General features: G+C 47.0%; 1 protein-coding gene across 1 annotated transcript in view; it reads right to left on the bottom strand.

Moving 5' to 3' along the window:
- The window catches only part of RIN3 (Ras and Rab interactor 3), a 166,511-nt gene that overhangs the window by 103,597 nt on the left and 39,139 nt on the right, over positions 1-23,775 (bottom strand). Inside the window, exon 2 of the mRNA XM_023546647.2 lies at positions 17,831-18,038. Within this exon, the coding sequence (XP_023402415.2) occupies positions 17,831-18,038 (208 nt within the window). The remainder of the gene's footprint in view (positions 1-17,830; positions 18,039-23,775) is intronic.

The raw sequence follows: 23,775 nt of genomic DNA, 5'->3' as shown, positions 1-23,775 counted from the left end.
AGGTGTGGGTGGAGGTTAGGACAATCGTGAGATGGAAGTCATCCAGAACGTTCCTGAAACAAGGAGCCAGCAAGGAATGGTCAAGCATCTCCCGGGAGAACTGAGGGCTCTGCCCAATGAGCCGCGTATTACCTGGCCCATGTCACTGGCTCCTTGGTCACAATTTCTCATTTGCCCACTGAGGCTGTTGTTGGTGGCTGCCATTGAGTTGGCCCCTGACTTACGGTGGCCCCCTGCACTACAGAACAAGACACTGCCTGGTCCTGCACCATCCCTATGATTGGTTGCGGTTCAGACCACTGTGTTCTATGGGGTTTTCACTGGCTAATTTTCGGAAATAGATTGCCAGGCATTTCCTCCTAGTCCATCTTAGTCTGGAAGCTCTGTTGAAACCTGTTCAGCATCATAGCAACACACAAGTCTCCACTCAGAGTGGTGGTGGCCACGCATGAGCTGCATTGGCTGGGAATCGAAGCCAGGTCTCCCACGTGGGAGGTGAGAATTCTACCCCTGAACCACTACTGCCCACTGAGGGAGTTCAACTAAATCAATGTTTATCCAGGGATGTTTATAGACATAGAGTCACCAGGGGGGCCTGTTTATAACGCAGGTTCCTGTGCCCTACCCCTGGGATGCTGGTTCCTGGAACAGGAGCTGGGAATCAACGCTTAAACAAGCTCGCCTGCTGATTCTGATGTGGGTGGTCCACGGGGTTCACACTTAGAAAAGCTCTAACATACAGGACATCAGGTTGAATTTCAATTCACACCGCGTGTACCTTCTTGGGGCCTTGCTTGAAATAATCACAGAAATTAGTCAATTCGCACTTATTTTTCCCCAACAGAAAGAAAAATAGCTAATACTTAATATAGAGCTTTCTCTGTGACAGGAACTGATCAGAATAATTTACATATATTAACTCGCTTCATCCTTCAATAACCTCTTGATGTAAATTTTGTTATTATTCCCATTTTCTAGACAAAGAAACTTGAATACTTTACATATGTTAACTTGCCTCACCCTTCAATAACCTCATGAAGTAAATTTTGTTATTACTCCCATTTCATAGATGAAGAAACTGAGGCACTCTCCCATTCATTGTAAAAGGACCACCTTCCTTGGGCTGGTGTGATGACTGAATGAGTTAATAGCTGTGAAGGGCTTGGCCCATAGAACACACTCTGGAAGGGTCAGCGGGCCAAGGTCATGTATGCTGTAAGAGGTGGTGCTGGGATTCAACCCCCCACATCTGTGTCTTTGCTCCTGACCCCATGCAGACCAAAGATCCTGCCTAGAGAGGCTCTCTTTTCCTGTGGGCTGGAGTCTGACAAAATGATGCCTTTGGGCCCTGAGGACACATCTATGCTGTAGTCACCAAACATTCCCCGAAATCTAAACCAGAGTCGGTATATTTATAGACACTTCACTTCAATTCTTCTGCTCCGGGCAAGTTCCGCTCCAGTGAAGGAACAATTTAAAGTCACACCCACAGCTGTCCCCAGGGGCTGTGCCCTCCCCAGGAAGTCATGGGGAGGGGGAATCTCCAATTCCTTTCACAAATCTTGTTTTAAAATGTTGGTTTTAGTCTCAGCTGGCCTAAACATGCTCATTGGGCCTTCCTAGGTGACCTTTTCTAGAAACTCTCCAGCCTCCCGGGTTACAGCTGCCAAGTGGGGTGTTCCTCAGCTAAGGCTGGGGGACTCCTTTCCCCAGAGAGATCTAGGTCAGAGTGTCTCATCCCTGCCCCGTCTCTGGAGTCAGAGCCTCTCCCACTCAGGCCCCAAGCATGTGGGCTAGAGTTTGGAAGAGACAAGACCAGCAGCGTGAGTTGAGGGAAGCTTTGGGAGTGGGGCCACTGGAGCATCACTGAGGACACAGCCCCAGGTGTGAGAGGCTCTCCAGGAGAACTGGGGAGGTGCTTCTTCCCTGTCTCCCACCAAAGGCATGCTCTGTTCTACCTCCACTTTGGCGTGCTTCAAATTCTGCTGTCATTTTATGCAAATCAAAACCACAATGAGATACCATCTCACTCCAGCATTACTGGCACGAATCAGTAAAACAGGAAATAACAGATGTTGGAGAGGCTGCGGGGGAGATCGGAACTCTTATGCACTGCTGATGGGAATGCAAAATGGTACAACCATTGTGGAAAACAATATGGTGCTTCCTTAGAAAGCTAGAAATAGAAATACCATATGATCCAGCAATCCCACTCCTGGGAATATATCCTAGAGAAAGAAGAGCCATCACACAGACAAACATATGCACACCCATGTTCGCTGCAGCACTCTTTACAATAGCAAAAAGATGGAAACAATCTAGATGCCCATCAACAGATGAATGGATAAACAAACTGTGGTACATACACACAATGGAGTATTACTCAATGATAAAATCAACGATGAATTTGTGAAGCATCTCATAACATGGATGAATCTGGAGGACATTATGCTGAGCGAAATAAGTCAATCACAAAAGACAAATACTGTATGAAACCACTACTGTAAATACTCATGAAAAGGTTTACATACAAAAAGAAAAAATCTTTGATGGTTACGAGGGAGGGGAGGGGTGGGGATGGAAAAACACTTAATAGACAATAGAAAAGTGGAAACTTTGGTGAAGGGTAAGATAGTACACAGTACTGGGGAAGCCAGCACAACCTGTAAAAGGCAAGGTCATGGTAGGTCCATAGACATATCCAAACTTCCTGAGGGACCGAATTGCTGGGCTGAGGGCTGTGGGGACCATAATCTCGGGGAATATCTAGCTCAACTGGCATAACATAGTTTATAAAGAATATGTTCTACATTCTACTTTGGTGAGTAGTGTCTGGGGTCTTAAAAGCCTTTCAGCGGCCATCTAGAACACTCCACTGGTCTCACCCGTTCGGGAGCAAGGAACAATTAAGAAAATTAGAGATACAAGGGAAAGATTAGTCCAAAGGACTAATGGACCACATATACCACAGCTTCCACCAGACTGATTCCAGATCGACGAGATGGTGCCCAGCTACCACCACTGACTGCTCTGACAGGGATCACAATGGAGGGTCCCAGACAGAGCTGGAGAAAAATGTAGAACAACATTCTAACTCAAAAAGAAAGACCAGAGTTGCTGACCTGACGGAGCCTGGAGAAACCCTGAGAGTAAGGACCCCAGACACCCTTTCAGCTCAGTAATGAGGTCACTCCTTAGTTTCACCCTTCAGCCAAAGATTGAACAGGCCCATAGAACAAAACAAGACTAAAGGGGTGCACCAGCCCTAGGGCAGGGACTGGAAGGCAGGAGGGAACAGGAAAGCTGGTAATAGGGAACCCAGGGTTGAGAAGAGAAAGTGTTGACATGTCGTGGGGTTGTTAATCAATGTTAAAGAACGTGTGTACTAACTGTTTGATAAGAAACTAGTTTATTCTGTAAAACTTCATCTAAAGTACAAAAAAAAAAGAAAAAAATTCTGTCATTTTATTGGTTATTACTACTATTATCATTATTATTAATATACTGCATCATTATTACAAGAGGATAGTGGTAGTTAATTGGTAGAATTCTCACCTTCCATGTGCGAGAGCCAGATTCAATTCTTGGCCAAAGCGCATCAGTGTTGCTATAATGCTGAACAAGATTCAGCAGAGCTTCCAGGCTAAGGAGTAGTAGGAAGAAAAGGCTGGCAATCTACTTTGGAAAACCATCCAGTGACAATCCTATCGATCACAATGGTCCAATTCTCATTTGAAGGTAGAGATGGTGCAGAACTGGGCAGCATTTTGTTCAGGGCTTCGAACTATTTCAAAATGGTTCAGTAATTGCTGAAGCAAACAAGGGCAGCGTCCATGCTGCATAGCAACCAAATCTGTTGCTCTTTGGATTTTGACCTCAGTAGGAAACACACACGGAGCCCTAGTAGCGAAGTGGTTAAAGAGCTTGGCTACTAATCAAAAGGTCAGCAGTTGGAATCCAGCAGCTGCTCCTTGGAATCCCTATGCAGTAGTTCTACTCTGTCCAATAGGGTCCCTATGAGTCAGCATTGACTCCGCTGGAACTGGTTTGGCTTGGTTTAGGAAACACACGGCGATGCCCTGCTCAAAGATGGCGGCCGGCTGCACCGCTTTGAATATGTGTCGCTTTCCACAGTCCAGAGAGTAATCCAATCTCCTGCATCGGGCTCCTGAAACTTCCAGGATCCATGCAGGAGACTGGATTATTGGCAGGACTATGGAGAGGAACACACATTCAAAGCAATGCAGTCGCCGCCATCTTTGAGCAGGGCACCAGTGTGTGTTTCCGACTTTGGTCAAAATCCTAAAGGCAACAGATTTGGTTGCCATGCAACACATATGCTGCCCTCGCTTACACTGGCACTTACTGAACCGTTGGGAACGGGTTCGAAGCCCTGGTTTTGTTCTGTTGCGCATGGGGTTGCCATGAGTCAGGGGCCAACTCGACAGCAGCTAACAACAATGATGTATTATAATTGTTAATATAATATTGTTCTTACAGCTGCTGATAAAATATTATAATACTACTGATATTATTGCTTAATAGTAGCTAGCACACATTGCCTCCCTAGTCTGCCCCCTGCCCTAACATCGATGCATTAAATTCCATCATCTCACTTAATTCTCATGTTAAGCCTATGAGGGGGGTACTATTATTCTCCCCATTTTCAGATGAGGAAACTGAGGCAGAGAGAGGCATGTAATGCCCAAGAGCACGGGGGCGGTAAGTGCTAGAGCTGGGACTTGAGTTCAGGTCCTTGGACTCTAGGTCCTGGCACTCGACTACCAGCCCAGAGAGGGTGGGTCCTTTGGCTTAAGATTTTGCTTTCTGTGAGAGTTTATGGCCCTTCAGGGACAGCAACACAATACGCGTGGGCCACTGAGCGTGATCAGAAGTGAGCCCACAGCCCTTCTAGAGTAGGCAGGGTGGAGAGAGCCTGAGAACCCCAGCAGACAGAGGGAGACGGGTGGGGATGTTGCTGAGTGCGGAAATGACAGGCAGGAGGGGGTGAGCCTGGCAAGGCGTTCCCCAGCCTGGAAGGTGGCCCTGTGAAGGGGACTCGGCAGTAGGCTGGCTCACTTCCAGATGCCTCCGCCTGCCCCTGCCCTCCGCTCGGAGACAACGCTAGGACTCCTGCCATGGCCTCACCCTATTTGGACCTGTAGCATCATTGAATTGCTGCATTAACCTGAACCTGAAATGACTCCAGGCACATGTTGTCTTTCAAAGAAAAGAGGGGATGTGAGCGTGTGTGTGTGAGCGAACATGTATATGTGGGTGTGTGAGTGTGAATATCTCTGAACATGTGTATGTGTGAGCAAGAGTGTTGTGTGATTATGTTGAATGCATGTGTTTGTGTGTGAATGTGTATGTGTGGTTGTGAGTGTGTGTACATGTGAATATGTGTGTGAAAGTGTGTGTGACAGTGTGAATGCATGTGTGAAAGTGAACATGAATGTGAATGTGAGACTGAATGTGGTATGAGTGTGATATGTGTGAATGTGAGTGTGAGAGTGAATGAGTGTGTGTATATGAGTGTGAGTGTGAATATGTGAATGTGAGAGTGTGTTTGACAGTGTGAATGTGTGTGGGAGTATGAGTGAGTGAGTTTGAGTGCGCATATGTGTGGGTGAGTAAACTCTGGGGTGTCCCCAGGACCTCCCTGTTAAAGTTCTGGGAGCAGGACATGGGAAGGGGGCCTGAGGAGCTGGGGTGCCCCCTGAGAAGGCAGACAAGGCAAACCCTGACCCTTGACCCTGAGCCAGTGCAAGAGCTGAGGCTGGTGCCCATCTGAACTGAAACCCAACTGGGGGTTTCTGTCTTCGCAGGGAAGCAGGGACATGCTCCCGGAGTCATGGGGCCATGGAGGAGGACACACAGCTGGGCCACTTGCCCAGAAGCACCTGCACATGGCAGAGCTGCCCTGTCCCCATGAGGGACAGGAAGGACACGGGAAGGGCTATCTTTCTCAAACTGTGGGTCATGGGTCACGGGTCATGACCCATTAGTAACGCAACCACCACCACCAATTTTTTTTTTTTTCCAAAGTAAAATAGAAGAGAATAATATGAAAGACCGTTTTCTGTAACGTGGGTTGACTTTTTGCTAGGGAGAGAGATAGACCTGCATAGGTTCAGGGTCACAATACAACATGGATTTCTCACTCCACCGACCGTTGCCTTCCTCTTTTCATGTTTTCACCCCTTGCCTCTGATCTCTCCCTAGGGTGACCAGTTCTACAAATCCTGGTTGCCAGCCTCACCTGGGACCTCCTTCAACACCACCTTGCAATCAAATTGTCTCTCTCACGCCCAGCATGCAACTATTTCTAGACTTCTCCCCTCTGCTCTGGCACCGGCCTGTTCTCCACTCATCACGTTCCACAGGGAGAAAGAAAGAAGATAGGAGCCCTTGGGCAGGAACCCCTCCAGCAGGAGGAGGATCACAAGGTATTTCTTCCTGGGCTCACTAAGCAGCCACCCCCTCCCCTGCCATTACCAGCTCTGTGACCCTGAGTAATGACATGGCTTCCCTGAGCCTTGGTGCTCTCAGCTCTAAGTGGGAGAATAACACCAACCACCACCCAGCAGATACCAGAGCCCCAAGCCCTGCTCTCGGTGTTTCAGAATTAATCGAGGCACTGCACGGGAAGGCACCCAGGCGAGTGACTGGTTCTCCACAGGTGCTCACAGTGGGTGAATTCTCCACTTACCCCAGGCAGGGTGCCGTTCTTCTGCCTCCTAGTCTCAGGGTCCACCTAGAACTGGAGTCGGTCTACCACGTGCATTTACTTCGAGAAAGAATCAAGGGATTTCTTTGAGACAGGAGCTGGGGGGACGAAACTTACAAATCCAGGGCAACAGGGGCTAAATGCAAGATAACAAACCAAAGACAGTGGTTCGGTCTCTGTTTAGAAGCCAGAAGTTAAAACAGTGGCTAATGTTTGTACTTGGTCCCTAAAAAAAAAAAAACCTAGGTACCTTCTATTTAGCATCACTCAGTTCTCACAATGGGCTCAAGCATAACAACGATTGGGAAGATAGCGCAGGACCAGGTAGTGTTTCATTCTGTTGTACATGGGGTCGCTATGAATCGGAACCAACTCGACAACACCTAATGACAAAACAGTTCTCATAATGGCTGTATCAGGTTACTGTTGTTAGTTGCTGTCAAGTTGGCTCCAACTCATGTGACCCTATGTACAACATAACAAAATGTTGCCCAGTCCTGCATCACCTTCATGATCCTTGGCACGTTTGAGTCCATAAGGCCTTATGAGGTAGGTCCTACTATTATGCCCTTTAATGGATGGAGACACAGAGGCACAGAGAAGTTAAATCAACACAAGTTCACACAGACAAGGAACTACAGAGGCAGAACTCAGACGCAGACATCACTACCACACTGTCCAGATCTGGCTTGTCTCTTACCATCCTGCCCAGTGTTATCTTTTCCTTGAGGGGCAGAGGTATCAACAGGGGTGGAGAGTCCCCCAGACTGGGCCCTTGATAGGTTCCCAATTCTGAACACCCATCACCACAAAGCTCTTTGGTGGCACTTCCCTTTTGCCTTAGCCAAGTCCCAGGGCTTTTATCTGAAAACCCTGATAAGGTGCCTGCAATGAACTAGGGAGGAGGGTAGGGAGAGAGGTCTGAGTTTGGCTTGGTCTGGCTAGAGGAGTCCTCTGACCCTTCCAGAGGGCAATGGGTGAGGGCGGTACTAATAGGTGCTCTCTGTGGGCAGAGCCCAGGTCAGTGGTCTGCTCTGGCCCCTGTCCATTGGAATAAGATAGTCTGCTCTGGGCTCCTGCAGTACCATAGGCTGCTTTTGTGTGGCCTTTTTAGCCTTTCTCTTGTCTTATATCTCCCATCCAAGTGATTCGGTGCAACTGTGGGATAGAGTAAATGTGCCACACCAAAGGGATTGGGCAGCTTTACCATCCTGCTGGGCTTGAAATGAGCCACCCCAGAGGTGGGAAGAGAAGATCCCACCACAACCAGGGAGAACAGCCAGAAGCCAGCACATCCTTTGGACCTGGAATCCCCTCGCTGAGAAGCTCCTAGAATCAGGAGAGAGAAGTGGCAGCAGAGACCCAGCAGCAGGAGACAGCATGGTGTGTTTCCCGGCGCTTGGAGAGAGAAAGCTGGGTGCCTTTGGGCAGAGGCCCAGGGCCAGGGAGGGGCTGCCTGCGAGCATAGCTGAAAAGAGGCTGCCCTGATGAAAGAACCGTATTCTGAGTGTTTCTGAGCTTGAATTGTAACCTGTTACTTTCCTACTAAACTCATAATCATGAGTATGGTCTGTGAATTCTGTGTGGCGATTGCAACGAATTATCAGTCCCAGCAGAGAAGCAGAGGGTGCTGTAGGAGGGATAGTTGGTGTCAGAGTTGGTAAAGATGGCGGAAAGAGGAAGCATATCTGATCTCCACCTTAAAATAGTCAGCCTTGGGCTGTTGATTTTGACTCTCCTTTCCCCTTGTGAAGTTAGAGGAGGTTGGACATTGCCCCCACACCATTTTTACAGCTCCCCTATGAGGGGCTTTAGCTGCTGAGCTAGTCGCTGGGACCCTTCTAGGAGGCATCCACAGACAGCACCTGGAAAACTGTGTCACTATGTGACAAACTGCAGGAACAAATATAGGGCAGTGGCTCCTGAAGGGTATTCTAGATTAGGGCAAACCCCCAGCACTTAAACCCAGCAGTGTGTAGCAGTTAGGTAAACGATAGCGTTTTTATGGTTGAAGTTACCACAGGCCAGGTTGGTTGTTATTTGAAGCTGAAAGCATTCTCAGCTGACAGTATCTCAAACAACCGGTGAAAGGTTGATAGATGACTTCAGTAGAGTGCCTGCTATGTGATAAGCACTCAGTATGTTGTACTTTCCTTCCTCAGGTCCCATTCTACCTACCTCCCAGCCCCAAGGACAAATGGCACAGAGCCCCCACTGTATGGAGGCAGCATTCCAGTCCTTGACTGTTCGTGGATGGCTCCATGACTCAGGAAGGCAACATGGCGGAACACAGGCACCAGGACAAGGAAAGCCATCCTGGATAGCAGCTCCAGACTTCAGGCCTTGGGCTGAGTGAGAGGACAAGCCCAGGTGAGCAGTGACAAGCACAGGTGCCAAGGCCTTCTTCATTCGTCTCCAGGCCACTTGCCTGGGGCTGCCTGGGGCTGTGACAAATGGGAGCCATTCACCATTCTGGCCCATGATGGGGCCCTCCATTGGCTGCTGATCCTGAAAGCCTTCCCCGAATAACCAGGCCACCACCAGGCCCGGCTGTGCCCCAGTGTCCTCATTCAACCTGTCTCGTCTATGGGAACAAGCACTGTCTGGTGCCTTGCTGAGCTGACATGTGAGTCAGCCTGTTCCTTCTGTTCCCTCTTTTCTGTTTCCTTTTGTCAACTCCCCCGACACACTAGATTAGGAACCTGCAAAAAGCAGAAGCCTCCTCTTCCTCAGCTGTATAAACTGCTGGGTGGCATGCAACTCTGAGGGAACAATCATCTTTGAAGAGCTAGGAACCCCTATGCCAACTTCCTGCCCCCTCCAAAAACCAACAGTGGGTAGTAGTAAGAGCACTGGGCTGGGGGTCAGGACACTTGTTTCCTGTCCACTATGAGTCGGAATTGACTCGATGGCAGTGGGTTTGGTTTGGTTTTTTGGTAGTGAGGGAGGTGGGCTGAAGGATCCTGGAACTTCTTCCTTCCAACTCATAGTGAGTCTATGGGACCGAGAAGAACTGCTCCATAGGGTTTCCTAGGCTGTAATCTTTACAGGAGCAGATCTCCAAGTCCTTTCTCCTGCAGAGCTGCAGGCTAGTTAGAACCACTGAACTTCTGGTTAGCAGCTAAGCGCCTTAACCATTGCGCCACGAGGGCTCCTTGACATTCGTATATATTTTTTTCTATTTTACTATGCTTTAGGTGAAAGTCTACAGCGCAAGTTAGTTTCTCACTCAAAAACCCAGACACAAGTTGTTCCGTGACATTGGTGACTGCGGTGGATTAATTACTTTTGTGTGTGGCCTTTCCAGCCATGGTTTTGTAACTCTCAACCAGGTTGATTATGTGATAGGATAACTGTGGCCTACTAAAGGAATTGGTCAGTTTTGCCTTAAAGGAGAGCCAATTCCAGGGCAGCGGGGAGGAGCTTACTGTCATGTAAGGAAGAGACCCAGCAGCAGGACGCAGCCCGGTGAAGTTCCCAGCCCACGGAGAGAGAACCCTGAGTGCCTTTGGGCAGAGACTGAGGGCCAGGGAGAGGTGTGCTGAGAGCGTGGCTGGGAAGAGGCTGTCCTGATGGAAGAACTGTATCCTGGGTGTTCCTGAGCCTGAATTGTAACTGTTACTTCCCTAATAAACCCCATAATGGTGAGTATGGTCTGTGAGTTCTGTGTGGCCATTGCCATGATTTATTGAACCCAGTAGAGAGGGCTGTGGGAGGGACAGCTGCTGTCAGAACTGGTGATGATGGCAGAGAGAGGAGGCATGTTTGAACTCCGCCTCATGAGAATCAGCCTTGGGTTGTCGATCTTGGTTTTCCTTCCCCCTTGTGGGGTTGGCGGAGGCCAGACACTGCCCCCAAGCCATTTTTACACTGACATTTGTGTTTTTTAAAAGTCTTTGAAGGTAGTCAGTTGTGGGTTCAAATCATGCTCTACCACTTAGTAGCCATATTACTCAGGGTAGACTCCTTACCACTACAGATTAGTAGCTAGTGTGTTTCTAGATATTTGTCCATTTCCTCTAGGTTTTCAAATTTGTTGGAGTACAATTTTTCATAGTATTCTGTTATGATTCTTTTAATTGCAGTTGGGTCTGCTGTGATACCGCCCACCCCATTTCTTATTCAGGTTATTTGCTTCCTCTCCTGTTTTTCTTTTGTCAGTTTGGCCAGTGGTTTATCGATTTTGTTGATCTTTTCAAAGAACCAGCTTTTGGTCTTGTTAACTCTTTCAATTGTTTTTCTGTTTCATTTAATTCTGCTGTAACCATTACTTGCTTTCTTCTGGTGCCCAAGGGCTTCTTTTGCTGCTCTCTTTCTATTTGTTTGAGTTGTAGGGTTAATGTTTTGATTTTGGCCCTTTCTTCTTTTTGGATGTGTGCATTTATTACTATAAATTGACCTCTGAGCAGTGCTTTTGCCATGCCCCAAAGGTTCTGGTAGGGTATGTTTTCATTCTCATTTGATTCTGTGAATTCATTTATTGCATCTTTAATTTCCTTACCACTGTAGAGTTGAGCTTCCTTACTTATAAAATAGAGATCCTACCACTTGTTCTGCAAGATCATTGGAAAGATGAGAGATGGTGGAAATAAAGGGCTGAACCTGTGCGTGGCACACACAGACCTAGGGTGACCGATGACTTAAAGTGCCTTTCCTTGGCCCCAGCACCTTGAAGGGTAAGAGAGGCTTCAAGGAAAGCTTTTGCCAAACTACTGGATTACTTGAGCTCACACCTAGGAAGAAAATCATATAGCCACTGCTCCCCTCCTTCTCTCTGAAGACCTGGAGCCACCTACATGGCTGGTCCATATTAAAACTCAGGTTACTGCAACCTTTGATAAGCCCCCACTACATAAAGCAGTCTTATATAGAGTTCCTTTCACTAAAAACCACCTTTCGGCCTCAAAGCAACAATGTTACAGTCGCAATGGGCATACCTGCACCCAGATCTTGGTTTCTAACACCACGCTCCATTAAAAGGAACCAAGGCTCCTTGGAGAAATGGCTGATTCTAGGACTGAGGCAGGAAATAAACATGATGAGTCTGGAGTATCTTGCAGTGCCAGAAAGAAAAAAGCCCACAATGATAGGGCTATGTCAGAGGGACACAAGAGCCAGCTGAAAGAGCTCCCAATGGCCAAAGCTAGCACAACTTGAGCAACAAAATGAAGTAGTATTGGATTATGTCCCAAAGTCTGAAGTAAATATCCATGAATCCATACTAATATATGTAAATGATTGGATCAATAAATAAATGGAGGAGAATAGACAAATCTGTTTGGAAGAATTCCAAATAATTTATGTAAATACACAATAAAGGAGGCGAAGCCTAATTCCCCACTCCTTGAGAGTGGGCTGTGACTTCCTTTGGAAGAGTATAGTATGGAAAGGAGGAAAAAAGAGTAACTTTACAGTGGAGAAACCTGACAAACACTAGCCCAAGGTCAAGGGTCAATACCAACAGCAACAAGTCATGTTGAGAGCATGTACCCTTGATATGACGTGATGAGGATGGCACTTTATCTCAGGGGTCACCCTCCCCAAAACCCACAACCCCAGTCTAATCATGAGAAAAACATCAGACAAATCCCAACTGAGGAACATTCTGCAAAATCCCTGACTGGTCCTGCTCAAAATTGTCAAGGTCATCAAAAACAAGGCAAGTCTGAGAAACTGTCAGAGCCAAGAGGAGCCTCAGGAGACACGATGACTAAATGTAACGTGGTGTCCTGGAACAGACAAAGGATATGAGGTAAAAACCAAGGAAACAAATCAAGTATGAGCTTTAGTTAATATGAATTGGTTCGTGAACTAACGCCAGATGTTAACAATGGGAGGAAGCAAGTGCAGTGTACGTGGGAACTCTCTGTATTATCATCACAATTTTCTATAAATCTAAAACTATTCTGAAATAAAAAGTTTATTAACAACAACGACCTCCTTTGGGTGCAGAAGGAATAAAGGTGGCTTTTTGATTGCCTTGTTTCTGGATACACACAAATCAAAAATGGCCAATATGTTCCTAACACCTTATCAGAGAAGTAGACTGCAGGGAGTGAGACGTGGTCAAGGTCACGTAGATGTTTGGGACAAAGGGGCTGGATCCCCTCTGGCCTGGAACAGGAGGAAGCACTGTCTCTCACTGGTGCCTGGAGAGGTGGGGCCAGGTGGTCCCTGAGAATCCTCCCAGCTCTCATAGCCTGGGGCCACCAGTGGTACCCATGGCTTTTAAAATGGCAAGGTCATTGCCCCAGTGGAGTATCAGATAGTCCTGTGAGAGCGATCCTGTGGCAAAGGGTCTTCCCAGAATCACTAAGATCTCCCCACATAGCATCTGCTCCTGCTAGCTGTGTGACCACAGACAAGTGAGTTAACCTCTCTGTGTCCCCCATTTCCTCATCTCTGAGTGGGGATGCTAATAATCCTACCTGATAGAAATTGCTGTGAGCACCAAATAAGATGGTGCAAACAGCAGCTTTGACTAAAAGCTGGCCCATCTTTGTATTAGAGCTTAATTAGGGGCTTTGCTGCTGTTGTCGTTAGGTGCCATCGAGTTGATTTTGACTCAGTAGAACTATGTCACAGAATTTTTTTCTAGGCCGTAATCTTTATGAGAGCAGATTGCCAGGTCTTTCTCCTGAGGAGCTACTGGTAAGTTTGAACTGCCAATCTTTCAGTTAGCAGCTGAGCGCTTAACTGTTGTGCCACTAGGGCTCCTTTAGGGCTTTGCTTCTGCCTGAAAATATAGACTCACTTGGGAGCAGGGGGTGTAACGGTGGAGGGCAGGGAAGGCAAGGAAGCCAGATCTGCTCCAGGCGTTTTCCGTCGAGCTGGCCCAGCCCCTGAGGCTTCAGAAGGCGGCCATGAGTGGGCAGTGGGAGGGCGCGGCCATTTTCCAAGAACGCTCCCTGGACATAACCTGGCCTCCTTTAGTGCAGCCGTGTTCAGTCCCAACAGTAATCTGTGGTCTCACTCACAGGATTGAACTCAAGCTCTAGGCACAGGTGTCACTTCAGGACCCAGCCTGAAGCTTTTTTTCCCAACCAGTTGCCATCAAGTTGACTCTGACTCATGGGAGCCCCGTGTGTCAGAGTAGAACTACACTCCACAGGGTTTTCAACGGCTGATTTTTCAGAAATAGATTGCCAGGCCTTTTTTCTGAGGCATGTCTGGGTGGACTTGAACCTCCAGTCTTTCAGTTAGCAGCTGAGCATGTTAACTGCACTCAGAGACTCCTTTCCTGTCCTCTGCCTTTTCTGTAGAAGCACTCCCGGGGCTGGGCTGCCTGGGCACCCCTCTGCCTGTGGTGAAGACACTCCAGGCCTCTTGCAGACACCGAGGCTGGGATTCAAGCTTAAGGCCTTGCTTGAACTTGTGCTCACCTGGAAAGTGAGTTTCCTCTTGCCGCAGGCCCTGAGCTCCCCGGCCTGGCTTTGTGAGCTCCCCAGAACACCTGCCCTCCTGCCATCCTTGTGATGAAGAATCAGAGCTCTGTGTACGCTGAGCCCAGGCCCTGAGCTGGGCACCTCGTCACAGGTTTGAGGAGTGCCTCGTGGGGCTGCCCTCCAGGGGCTGGCGACAGGCTCTGACTCCTCCCGTCACACTGCCTTCCATCCCATGTGCCTCCTCAACCACAGCTAGGTCTACACCCACCTCTGGGCCTCAGCCTCTGCTCTCCACCATCACCCACTCCCCAGCAGACCCTTTCTGCTCCCATCCCTACCCAGCCCATCTGCTCGGAGTAGCCCAGCTCAGGCCTCCTCCAGGAAGCCTGCCCAGGTGGCCCCACCTGGTGGTGCTCTTTCCCTCCTCCAGAACTAGCTGTCCTGCTTTCACAGGGCACTCAGATCCCCCACCCCACACGGTCACCATTCCTATCCCTACATGGAGCCCACCAGACCCTTTGAGAGGAGAGGGGTAAGATCTTATCTTACCCATCTTTATAAACGTGGCTCAGCTGGCTACTATTTGACCTCAAAAACTTATTTCTTTTTCTGTCCTGCTGCTAACTCTTCCATCTGTGGAGGGGTGTGCTTGGGAATAGCTAGGACTGGACTCACAGTCTTGTCACACACTAGCTATGTGACCTTCAGCAGGTTACTCCACTCTTGGTGGTAGATGCTGTCAGGGCCACTCACACTTGTTGGGGCTTTAGCTTTTTAGCAGCCTCCAGCCCTCCTTCTAACTGCCAGCCATGCATCTCTTTGCCCAGGAGCTGTTTCTGAACAGGGTTGGATCTGCTTATACTCAGGGTAGAGAGGTGGTGCCGGCAAACGAATCCTCCCCACCCCCACAGCCTTTAAGCAATGACTATCAAGAGTTGGGAGTCCCTAGCCGGTGCAAACAGTTAAGCACTCGGCTGCTAACCAGAAGGTTGGCAGTTCCAGTCCACCCAGAAGCACTTCAAAAGAAAGGCCTAGTGGTCCACTTTCAAAAGATTAGTCATTGAATACCCTATGGAGGCACAGTTCTACCCTGACACACATGGGGTCATCGTGAGCCAGAACTGACTCAGTGGCAACTGGGTAATTATTAAGAGTTGATGAATCACACCTCAGCCTCCTCACCCAGGGGCAGATTATCCAATTGGCAAGGTAAGCATGGTGCTGACAGAGACTGGAGGAATCCCTAAGATTATGGTCCCCAGACACCCTGCTAACCCAGAACTGAAACCATTCCTGAAGCCCACTTTTCAGACAAAGATTAGACAGGCCTATAAAACAAACAGTAACACTTGAGGAACGTGCTTCTTAGTTCAATCAAATATATGAGACCAAATGGGCAAATGCTGCCAAAAAGCAAGATAAGAAAGCAGGAAAGGAGAGAAATGGGTCGAATGGACACAGGGAACCTGGGGTAAAAAGGGGGAGGCTGCTGTCACATTGTGGGGATTGCAACCAATGTCACAAAACTATGTGTGTATAAGTTTTTGAATGAGAAATTAACTTAAGCTGTAAACTTTCACCTAAAGCACACACACACACACAAGTGGTAAAACCCATGTGAAATTGTTTCACTACAAATTAATGAGTAAGCACAAGTCAGCCCGTGTTTACCTGGTTTACTGGGTCATGCGCCCCTGTCAGGGATTATAAATATGAAAAGAGGCTTTGATTCTGTAGGAAGGTGCTGTGGGGCTGGGAGAGGGACAGCTGCCAGCCCTACCTAGAAGCAGAATCTCTGATGTGGTCAAAAATGTGAAATTGTTCACTACAGATGATCTGGTAAGCAAGGTAAGCACCGTGCTTACCTTGCCTATTGGATAATCCGCCCTGCCCTCACCTCTCAGGTGGAATAACCCTGAGAGGTGTGTTCTGCACTGCATCCCAGAGTTCCCCAGCAAGACTAAGCTCCAGTTTTCCCTAGTGGTAACTTGCATGATGATGTTGTTAGGTGCTGTCAAGTTGATTCCGACTCATAGCGACCCCATAGGGCAGAGCAGAACTGCCCCATAGGGTTTTCTAGGCTGTGACCTTTATGGCAGCAGTTCGCCAGGTCTTCCTTCTGCAGAGCCAGTGGGTGGGTTTGAACCACCAACCCTTCCGTTAGCAGCTGAGTGCGTAACCATTGCTCTACTGGGGCTTCTTTTACTTGTATCATAGCATATCCTTTATTAGCTGCTTTCCCTTCCCTGCCTCAGTTTCCCCACTGGTGCTTCCTGGGCTCGCCTCCAAATGAAGCACTTGCGTTCAAATCTTCATCTCAGGGTCTGTTTCTGGGGAGACCCAAACTAGGGCACTCCACTTGGCCTCAGGTTCATTATCTGTAATATGGGGACAATAGCAGAGTCTACCTCAGGGAGGTACCATGAAGGCCAAATGACACAGCATTCTCAAAGTACTCGGCACAGGGTCTGGCATTAATAAGCATTCTCCAAATAGAACTGCTATTGCTATTTTTAGTTATTATTATTTTTAGTTGTGCTTATTTTTTGAAGAGAGGACGGAATCATTTGACATAACAGTTGTGACTTCTGCCTGGCCCAGCTTGCCCCGGAGACCCACTTGCCTTCTCCTGGGATGGTCCTCATCGTTTGGTCCACTCCCATCCACACATACCTCCTGGGCACGCCCCTCCTAATGAGCCAAGAAAAGTCCAGAATGTGGCCATCCCTTGACCATTAAAAATTTGCTCCTTGGGCTAGTTTTTGAGCTGCATCCAACAGGGGAAGGTGGAAAAGCTAATCCCTCAGCATCTAATGGGGAGACTGGATGCTCAATCGGGGCTGTGCCCAGGAATACTGGCCAGACACCTGCTGGGGTGAAACCCAGAGGTTTTCTATCCAGTTTCATCATCCGTTCTGACACCCTCCACCCCTTTGAATCTGAAAACCATCTGGTGGGGAGCAATAAAACAATGGAACTTGTTCTCTTGAAGACTGTGATCTCCCTGCCTGCTTCCCTCCAACCCCCTCTCTGCTCTTCTCCCCAGAAAAGAGGCAGCTGCAGACTTCCAGACTGATGCTGGGCGCTGAGGTGGGGGTGGGTTGGCCCCCAGGCCCCTGGCTCCATATCCCCAGAGGAGGCCTTCCCTGGGCCTATATATCCACATAATCCTTACAACACCCCTGGGATAGGAGAGCTACTAACACTCCCATTTCAAGGTGAGAAAAGCGAGGCGCAGAACATTTAAGCCAATTGCCCAACTCTTGGATCACAACCCTCCAAAATCTTTGGCCCCTGCACATCGCCTCTTGTTTTCATATGTAAAATGGAGGAGCTATGAAATGACATGTCGGGTCCCCGGTCTCCGATGCTCTCTGATCCGACGCCTTGCTGTGCTCTCAGATCAGAGCGGCCAGCGTGGTGCTCTGAGCCTGCCAGTCCTACTCTCATGCGCCCAGATGCCCAGATGGCCACACCAGCCACAAACTCCACTGCTCTCCACCCAGGAATACCTGCTCACTAGGGCAGAAACCAGACCTTCCCACCAAGAAACTCTCCTCTGAGTTCTGGAAAAACACCGTGGTCAAAAACTGCTAACTCTAAGGAAGGAAAGCAAACAAGCAGCTGTCCAGATAACGGACCCAGGCAGGCGTAGCCTCACCCTCCTACAGTAGGGGCCTACCCAGAGGCGTGAGGCAGAGAGACCCCGACTCACCCCGGCCGCCTCCTGCTGCAGGATCCCTGCCACCTCGGCCCGACCCAGACCCAGCTGCAGCCACACGGGGCACGTTCGGATGAGCTTCTCCAAGACACTGATGCCCCGGCGGGGAAGGCAATTCTTCGGGGTGGCTGGCAGACAGAGCCCCACACCATCTTCCTCCTTCTCTTCCTTGCCCTCTTCTTTGCCAACATCTGAAATGGGACTGAGAGAAGAGAATCCAATGACCAAGCCCATCCTGCAGCCGGCCCAGAAAGGGGTTTATTAAAACAACGTTTACATTCAACCATGCTTACGTATTTAGCATCTATGTGGCCAGTGGCCCTTTGGGGGATTAAAAATTAAAATAAAAAATGAACACCTTGGACTTAAGGTGCTTATAATAAAGAAGGTGAGACATACACAGGATCAACCAGCTATAGTACAAGAAGAGAATAAGTACAACGTGGGAGCGAGCACATTATAACGGAAGTAGCTAATTCATACCACCCCCACGAGTCCGTCGATTTGTCATACCATGCGGGCTTATGTGTTGCTGTGATGCTGGAAGCTATGCCACCGGGATTCAAATACCAGCAGGGTCACCCATGATGGACAGGTTTCAGCTGAGCTTCCAGACTAAGACAGACTAGGAATAAGGACCTGGCAGTCTACTTCTGAAAAAATTGGCCAGTGAAAACCTTATGAATAGTAGTGGAACATTGTTTGATATAGTGCCAGAAGATGAGCCCCTCAGGTTGGAAGACACTAAAAGACTACTAGGGAAGAGCTGCCTCCTCAAAACAGAGTCTTTTGGGACCTTCATTTGCTGATGTGGCACGACTCAAAATGAGAAGAAACAGCTGCAAACATCCATTAATAATCGGAATGTGGAATGTACAAAGTATGAATCTAGGAAAAGTGGAAGTCATCAAAAATGAAATGGAACACATAAACATTGATATCCTAGGCATTAGTGAGCTGAAATGGACTGGTAGTGGCCATTTTGAATCAATCATATGGTCTTCTATGCCGGGAACAACCACTTGAAGAGGAATGGCGTTGCGTTCATCGTCAAAAAGAACGTTTCAAGATCTATCCTGAAGTACGATGCTGTCAGCGATAGGATAATATCCATATACCTACAAGGAAGACCAGTTAATACGACTATTATTCAAATTTATGCACCATCCACTAAGGCCAAAGATGAAGGAACTGAAGATTTTTACCAACTTTTGCAGTCTGTAATTGATCAAACATGCAACCAGGATGCATTGATATTACTGCAGATTGGAATGCTGAAGTTGGAAACAAAGAAGAAGGATGGGTAATTGTAAAATATGGCCTTGGTGATAGAAACAATGCCAGAGATCACATGACAGAATTTTTTAAAACCAACGACTTCTTTATTGCAAATACTGTTTTTCACCAACATAAACGGTGACTGTACATGTGAACCTCGCCAGATGGAATACACAGGAATCAAATCAACTACATCTGTGGAAAGAGACAATGGAAAATCTCAATATCATCAGTCAGAACAAGGCCAGGTGCTGACTGTGGAAAGGACTATCAATTGCTCATATGCAAGTTCAAGCTGAAGCTGGAGAAAATTAGAACAAGTCGATGAGAGCCAAAGTACAACGTTGACTATATCCCATCTCAATTTAGAGAACATCTCAGGAATACATTTGACACATTGAACGCTAATGACCAAAGACCAGACAAGCCATGGAATGACATCAAGGACATCATACATGAAGAAAGCAAGAGGTCATTAAAAAGACAGGAAAGAAAGAAAAGACCAAAATGGATGTCAGAAGAGACTCTGAAACTTGCTCTTGAACATTGAATAGCTACAGTGAAAGGAAGAAATGGTGACGTAAAAGAGTCAAACAGAAGATTTCAAAGGGCTGCTCAAGAAGACAAAGCAAAGTATTATAATGACATGTGCAAAGAGCTGGAGATGGAAAACCAAAAGGGAAGAACACACTTGGCGTTTCTTAAGCTGAAAGAACTGAAGAAAAAATTCAAGCGCCGAGTTGAAATATTGAAGAATTCTATGGGCAAAATATTAAAAGACGCAGGAAGCATCAAAAGAAGATGGAAGGAATACACACTGTTACTATACCAAAAAGAATTGGTCAACATTCAGCCATTTCAGGAGGTACCATATGAGCAGGAACCGACGATACTGAAGGAAGAAGTCCAAGCTGCACTGAAGGCATGGTGAAAAACAAGGCTCCGGGAATTGACGGAATACCAACTGAGATGTTTCAACAAATGGCTGCAGCACTGGAAGCGCTGACTTGTCTATGCCAGGAAATGTGGAAGACAGTTACCTGGCCAACCGATGGAAAGAGACCCATATTTATGCCTGATCCCAAGAAAGCTGATCCCACCAAATGCGGAAATTATCGAACAATATCATTAGTATCACACACAAGTCAAATTTTGCTGAAGATCATTCAAAAGTGGCTGCAACACTATATTGACAGGGAACTGCCAGAAATTCAAGCCGGATTCAGAAGAGGATGTGAAACCAGGGATATCATTGCTGATGTCAAGTGGATCCTGGCTGAAAGCAGAGAATAACAGAAAAATGTTTACCTGTGTTTTATTGACTATGCAAAGGCATTTGACTGTGTGGATCATAACAAATTATGGATAGCCTTGAGAAGAATGAGAATTCCAGAACACTTAACTGTGCTCACGAGGAACCTATACGTAGATCAAGAGGCAGTCGTTCGAACAGAACAAGGGGATAGTGATTGGTTTAAAGTCAGGAAAGGTGTGCGTCAGGATTGCATCCTTCACCATACCTACTCGATCTGTATGCTGAGCAAATAATCCGAGAAAGTGGGCTCTATGAAGAATGGGACATCAAGATTGGAGGAAGCTCATTAAAAACCTGCATTATAAAAGGACAAATATTGTGTGAGACCACTATTATAAGAACTTGAAAAATAGTTTAAACAGAGAAGAAAATATTCTTTGATGGTTACAAGAGTGGGGAGGGAGGGAAAGGGCTTTTCACTAATTAGATAGTAGATAAGAACTATTTTAGGTGAAGGGAAAGACAATACACAATACAGGAGAGGTCAGCACAACTGGTCTAAACCAAAAGCAAAGAAGCTTCCTGAATAAACTGAACACTTCAAAGGCCAGTGTAGCAGGGGCAGGGGTTTGGGGACCATGGTTTCAGGGGACATCTAAGTCAATTGGCATAATAAAATCTATTAAGAAAACATTCTGCATCCCACTTTGGAAAGTGGTGTCTGGAGTCTTAAATGCTAGCAAGTGGCCATCTAAGATGCATCAGTTGGTCTCAGCCTACCTGGAGCAAAGGAGAATGAAGAACACCAAAGATCCAAGGTAATTATGAGCCCAAGAGACAGAAAGGGCCACATAAACCAGAGACTACATCAGCCTGAGACCAGAAGAGCTAGGTGGTGTCTAGGTACAATCAGTGACTGCCCTGACAGGGAGCACAACAGAGAACCCCTGAGGGAGCAGGACAGCAGTGGGATGCAGACCTCAAATTCTTATAAAAAGAGCAGGCTTAGTGGTTTAACTGAGACCAGAAGGACCCCGGAGGTCATGGTCTCCAGACCTGTTAGCCCAAGACAGGAACCGTTCCCAAAGCCAACTCTTCCAACAGGGATTGGACTGGACTATGGAACAGAAAATGATACTGGTGAAGACTGAGCATCTTGGATCAAGTAGACACATGAGACTATGTGGGCAGCCCCTGTCTAGGGGGGAGATGAGAGGGCAGAGGGGGCCAGAAGCTGGCTGAATGGACACGAAATAGAGAGTGGAGGGAAGGAATGTCTCTCTTATTAGAGGGAGAGCAACTAGGAGTATATAGCAAGGTCTGTATAAATTTTTGTATGAGAGACTGACTTGTTTTGTAAACTTCCACTGTATGAGAGACTGACTTGTTTTGTAAACTTCCACTTAAAGCACAATTAAAAAAAAAAAAAACCTGCATTATGCAGATGACACAATCTTGCCTGCTGAAAGTAAAGCGGACTTGGAGCATTTACTGTTGAAGATCAAAGACCACAGCTACACCTCAGCACAAAGAAAACAAAAATCCTCACAACTGGACCAATAAGCAACATCATGATAAATGGAGAAATAACTGAAGTTATGAAGGATTTCATTTTACTTCGATCCACAATCAACACCCATGGAAGCAGCAGTCAAGAAATCAAAAGACGCGTTGCACTGAGCAAACCTGCTGCAAAAGACCTCTTTAAAGTGTTGAAAAGCAAAGATGTCACCTTGAAGATTAAGGTATGCCTGACCCAAGCCATGCTGTTTTCAGTCACTTCATATTATGTAAAACCTGGACGATGAATAAAGAAGACCAAAGAAGAATTGATGCCTTTGAACTGTGGCATTGGAGAAGAATATTGAATATATCATGGAATGCCAAAAGAATGAACAAATCTGTCTTGGAAGAAGTACAACTAGAATGTTCCTTAGAAGCAAGGATGGCGAGACTACGTCTCACATATTTGGAACATGTTGTCAGGAGGGATCAGTCCCTGGAGAAGGACATCATGCTTGGTAAAGTAGAGGGCCAGCAAAAAAGAGGAAGACCTTCAACAAGATGGATTGAGAAAGTGGCTGCAACAATGGGTTTAAGAATAACAACAATCGTGAGGATGGTGTAGTACAAGGCAGTGTTTCGTTCTGTTGCAAATAGGGTCACTATGAGTCAGAACCGACTGGATGGCAACTAACAACAATTCCAATCAGGGGAGGTTCAGGAAAACACAGGTGGCATATGAGCCCTGAAGAGGATTTTTAAAAAATGTTTTCTTGAAGTATAACTTACCCACAGTGAAATGCACAAGTATTCGCCAATTAAGCAAGATTTTACAGAAGAATTGTGTTGGCAAAGAATACTGAATAGTCCATGGACTTGCAAAGGAACAAATCGGTCTTAGAAGATGTACAATCAGAACGCTTCTTAGAAGTGGGGATGTTGAGACTTCAACTTGCTTACTTTGGACACGTCATTAGGAGGGACCAAATCCTGGAAAAGGAGTCATGTCTGGTAGAGAGCTGTGAAAATGAGGGAAACCCACCATGAGATGGACTAACACAATAGCCACGACAATGGACTCAAACATACCAACAATCATGAAGATGGCGCAGGACCGGGCAACATTCCATTCTGTTATACATAAGGTCTCCACAAGCCGGAGCTGACTCAATGGCCCGGCAACAACCACGACACCCTTGTAACTACCATCCAGATCAAGCTAGAGACCTGTGCTGTCCAATACTGTAGCCACCAGCCACATGTGGTTATTGAACTCCTAAAATGTGACCAGTCTGAACTGAGATATGCTGCGGTGTGAGTGGGAATTGACTGAACAGCAAGGGTTAGGTTAGGTTACCAAAACCAAAACCCAAACCCGTTGCCATAGAGTCAATTCTGACTCATAGTGACCCTATAGGACAGAGTAGAACTGCCCATAGGATTTCCAAGGAGTGGCTGGTAGATTCAAACTGCCGACCTTTTGGTTAGCAGCCTGAGCTCTTAAAGCAGGTGTAAAATAGGTACAGGATTTTGAAGACTTAGTACGAAAAAAGTGTAAAATATCTCCTTAACATTATATATTGACTGCATGTTGAAATGATAATATTTTGCACTTATGGGGTTACATAAAACATTATTAAAATGCATTTCACTTGTTTCTTTTTACTTTTTTAGATGTGTCTACCAGAAAATATAGATTTATATGTGTGCCTTGCACTATATTTCTATTGGACAGCACTGATATAGGACATTTCCTGTGCCCTATCCCAGTCAACACTTCCTCTATTCTTACCAAGGATGAGGGTGTATTAAGGGGTTAGGGAATGGGAATAGGGGAACAAAACCAAAGTAAAGGGTGTGCTGGTGGGGAAAGGCACTGCCCACCGTTAACTCCTCTGTCAGT

Source organism: Loxodonta africana, chromosome 10 (genome assembly GCF_030014295.1).
Source record: "Loxodonta africana isolate mLoxAfr1 chromosome 10, mLoxAfr1.hap2, whole genome shotgun sequence".
NCBI classification, from domain to species: domain Eukaryota; kingdom Metazoa; phylum Chordata; class Mammalia; order Proboscidea; family Elephantidae; genus Loxodonta; species Loxodonta africana.
Note: the sequence above shows the minus strand (reverse complement) of the source record. Positions and strands in the feature narration are given on the sequence as shown.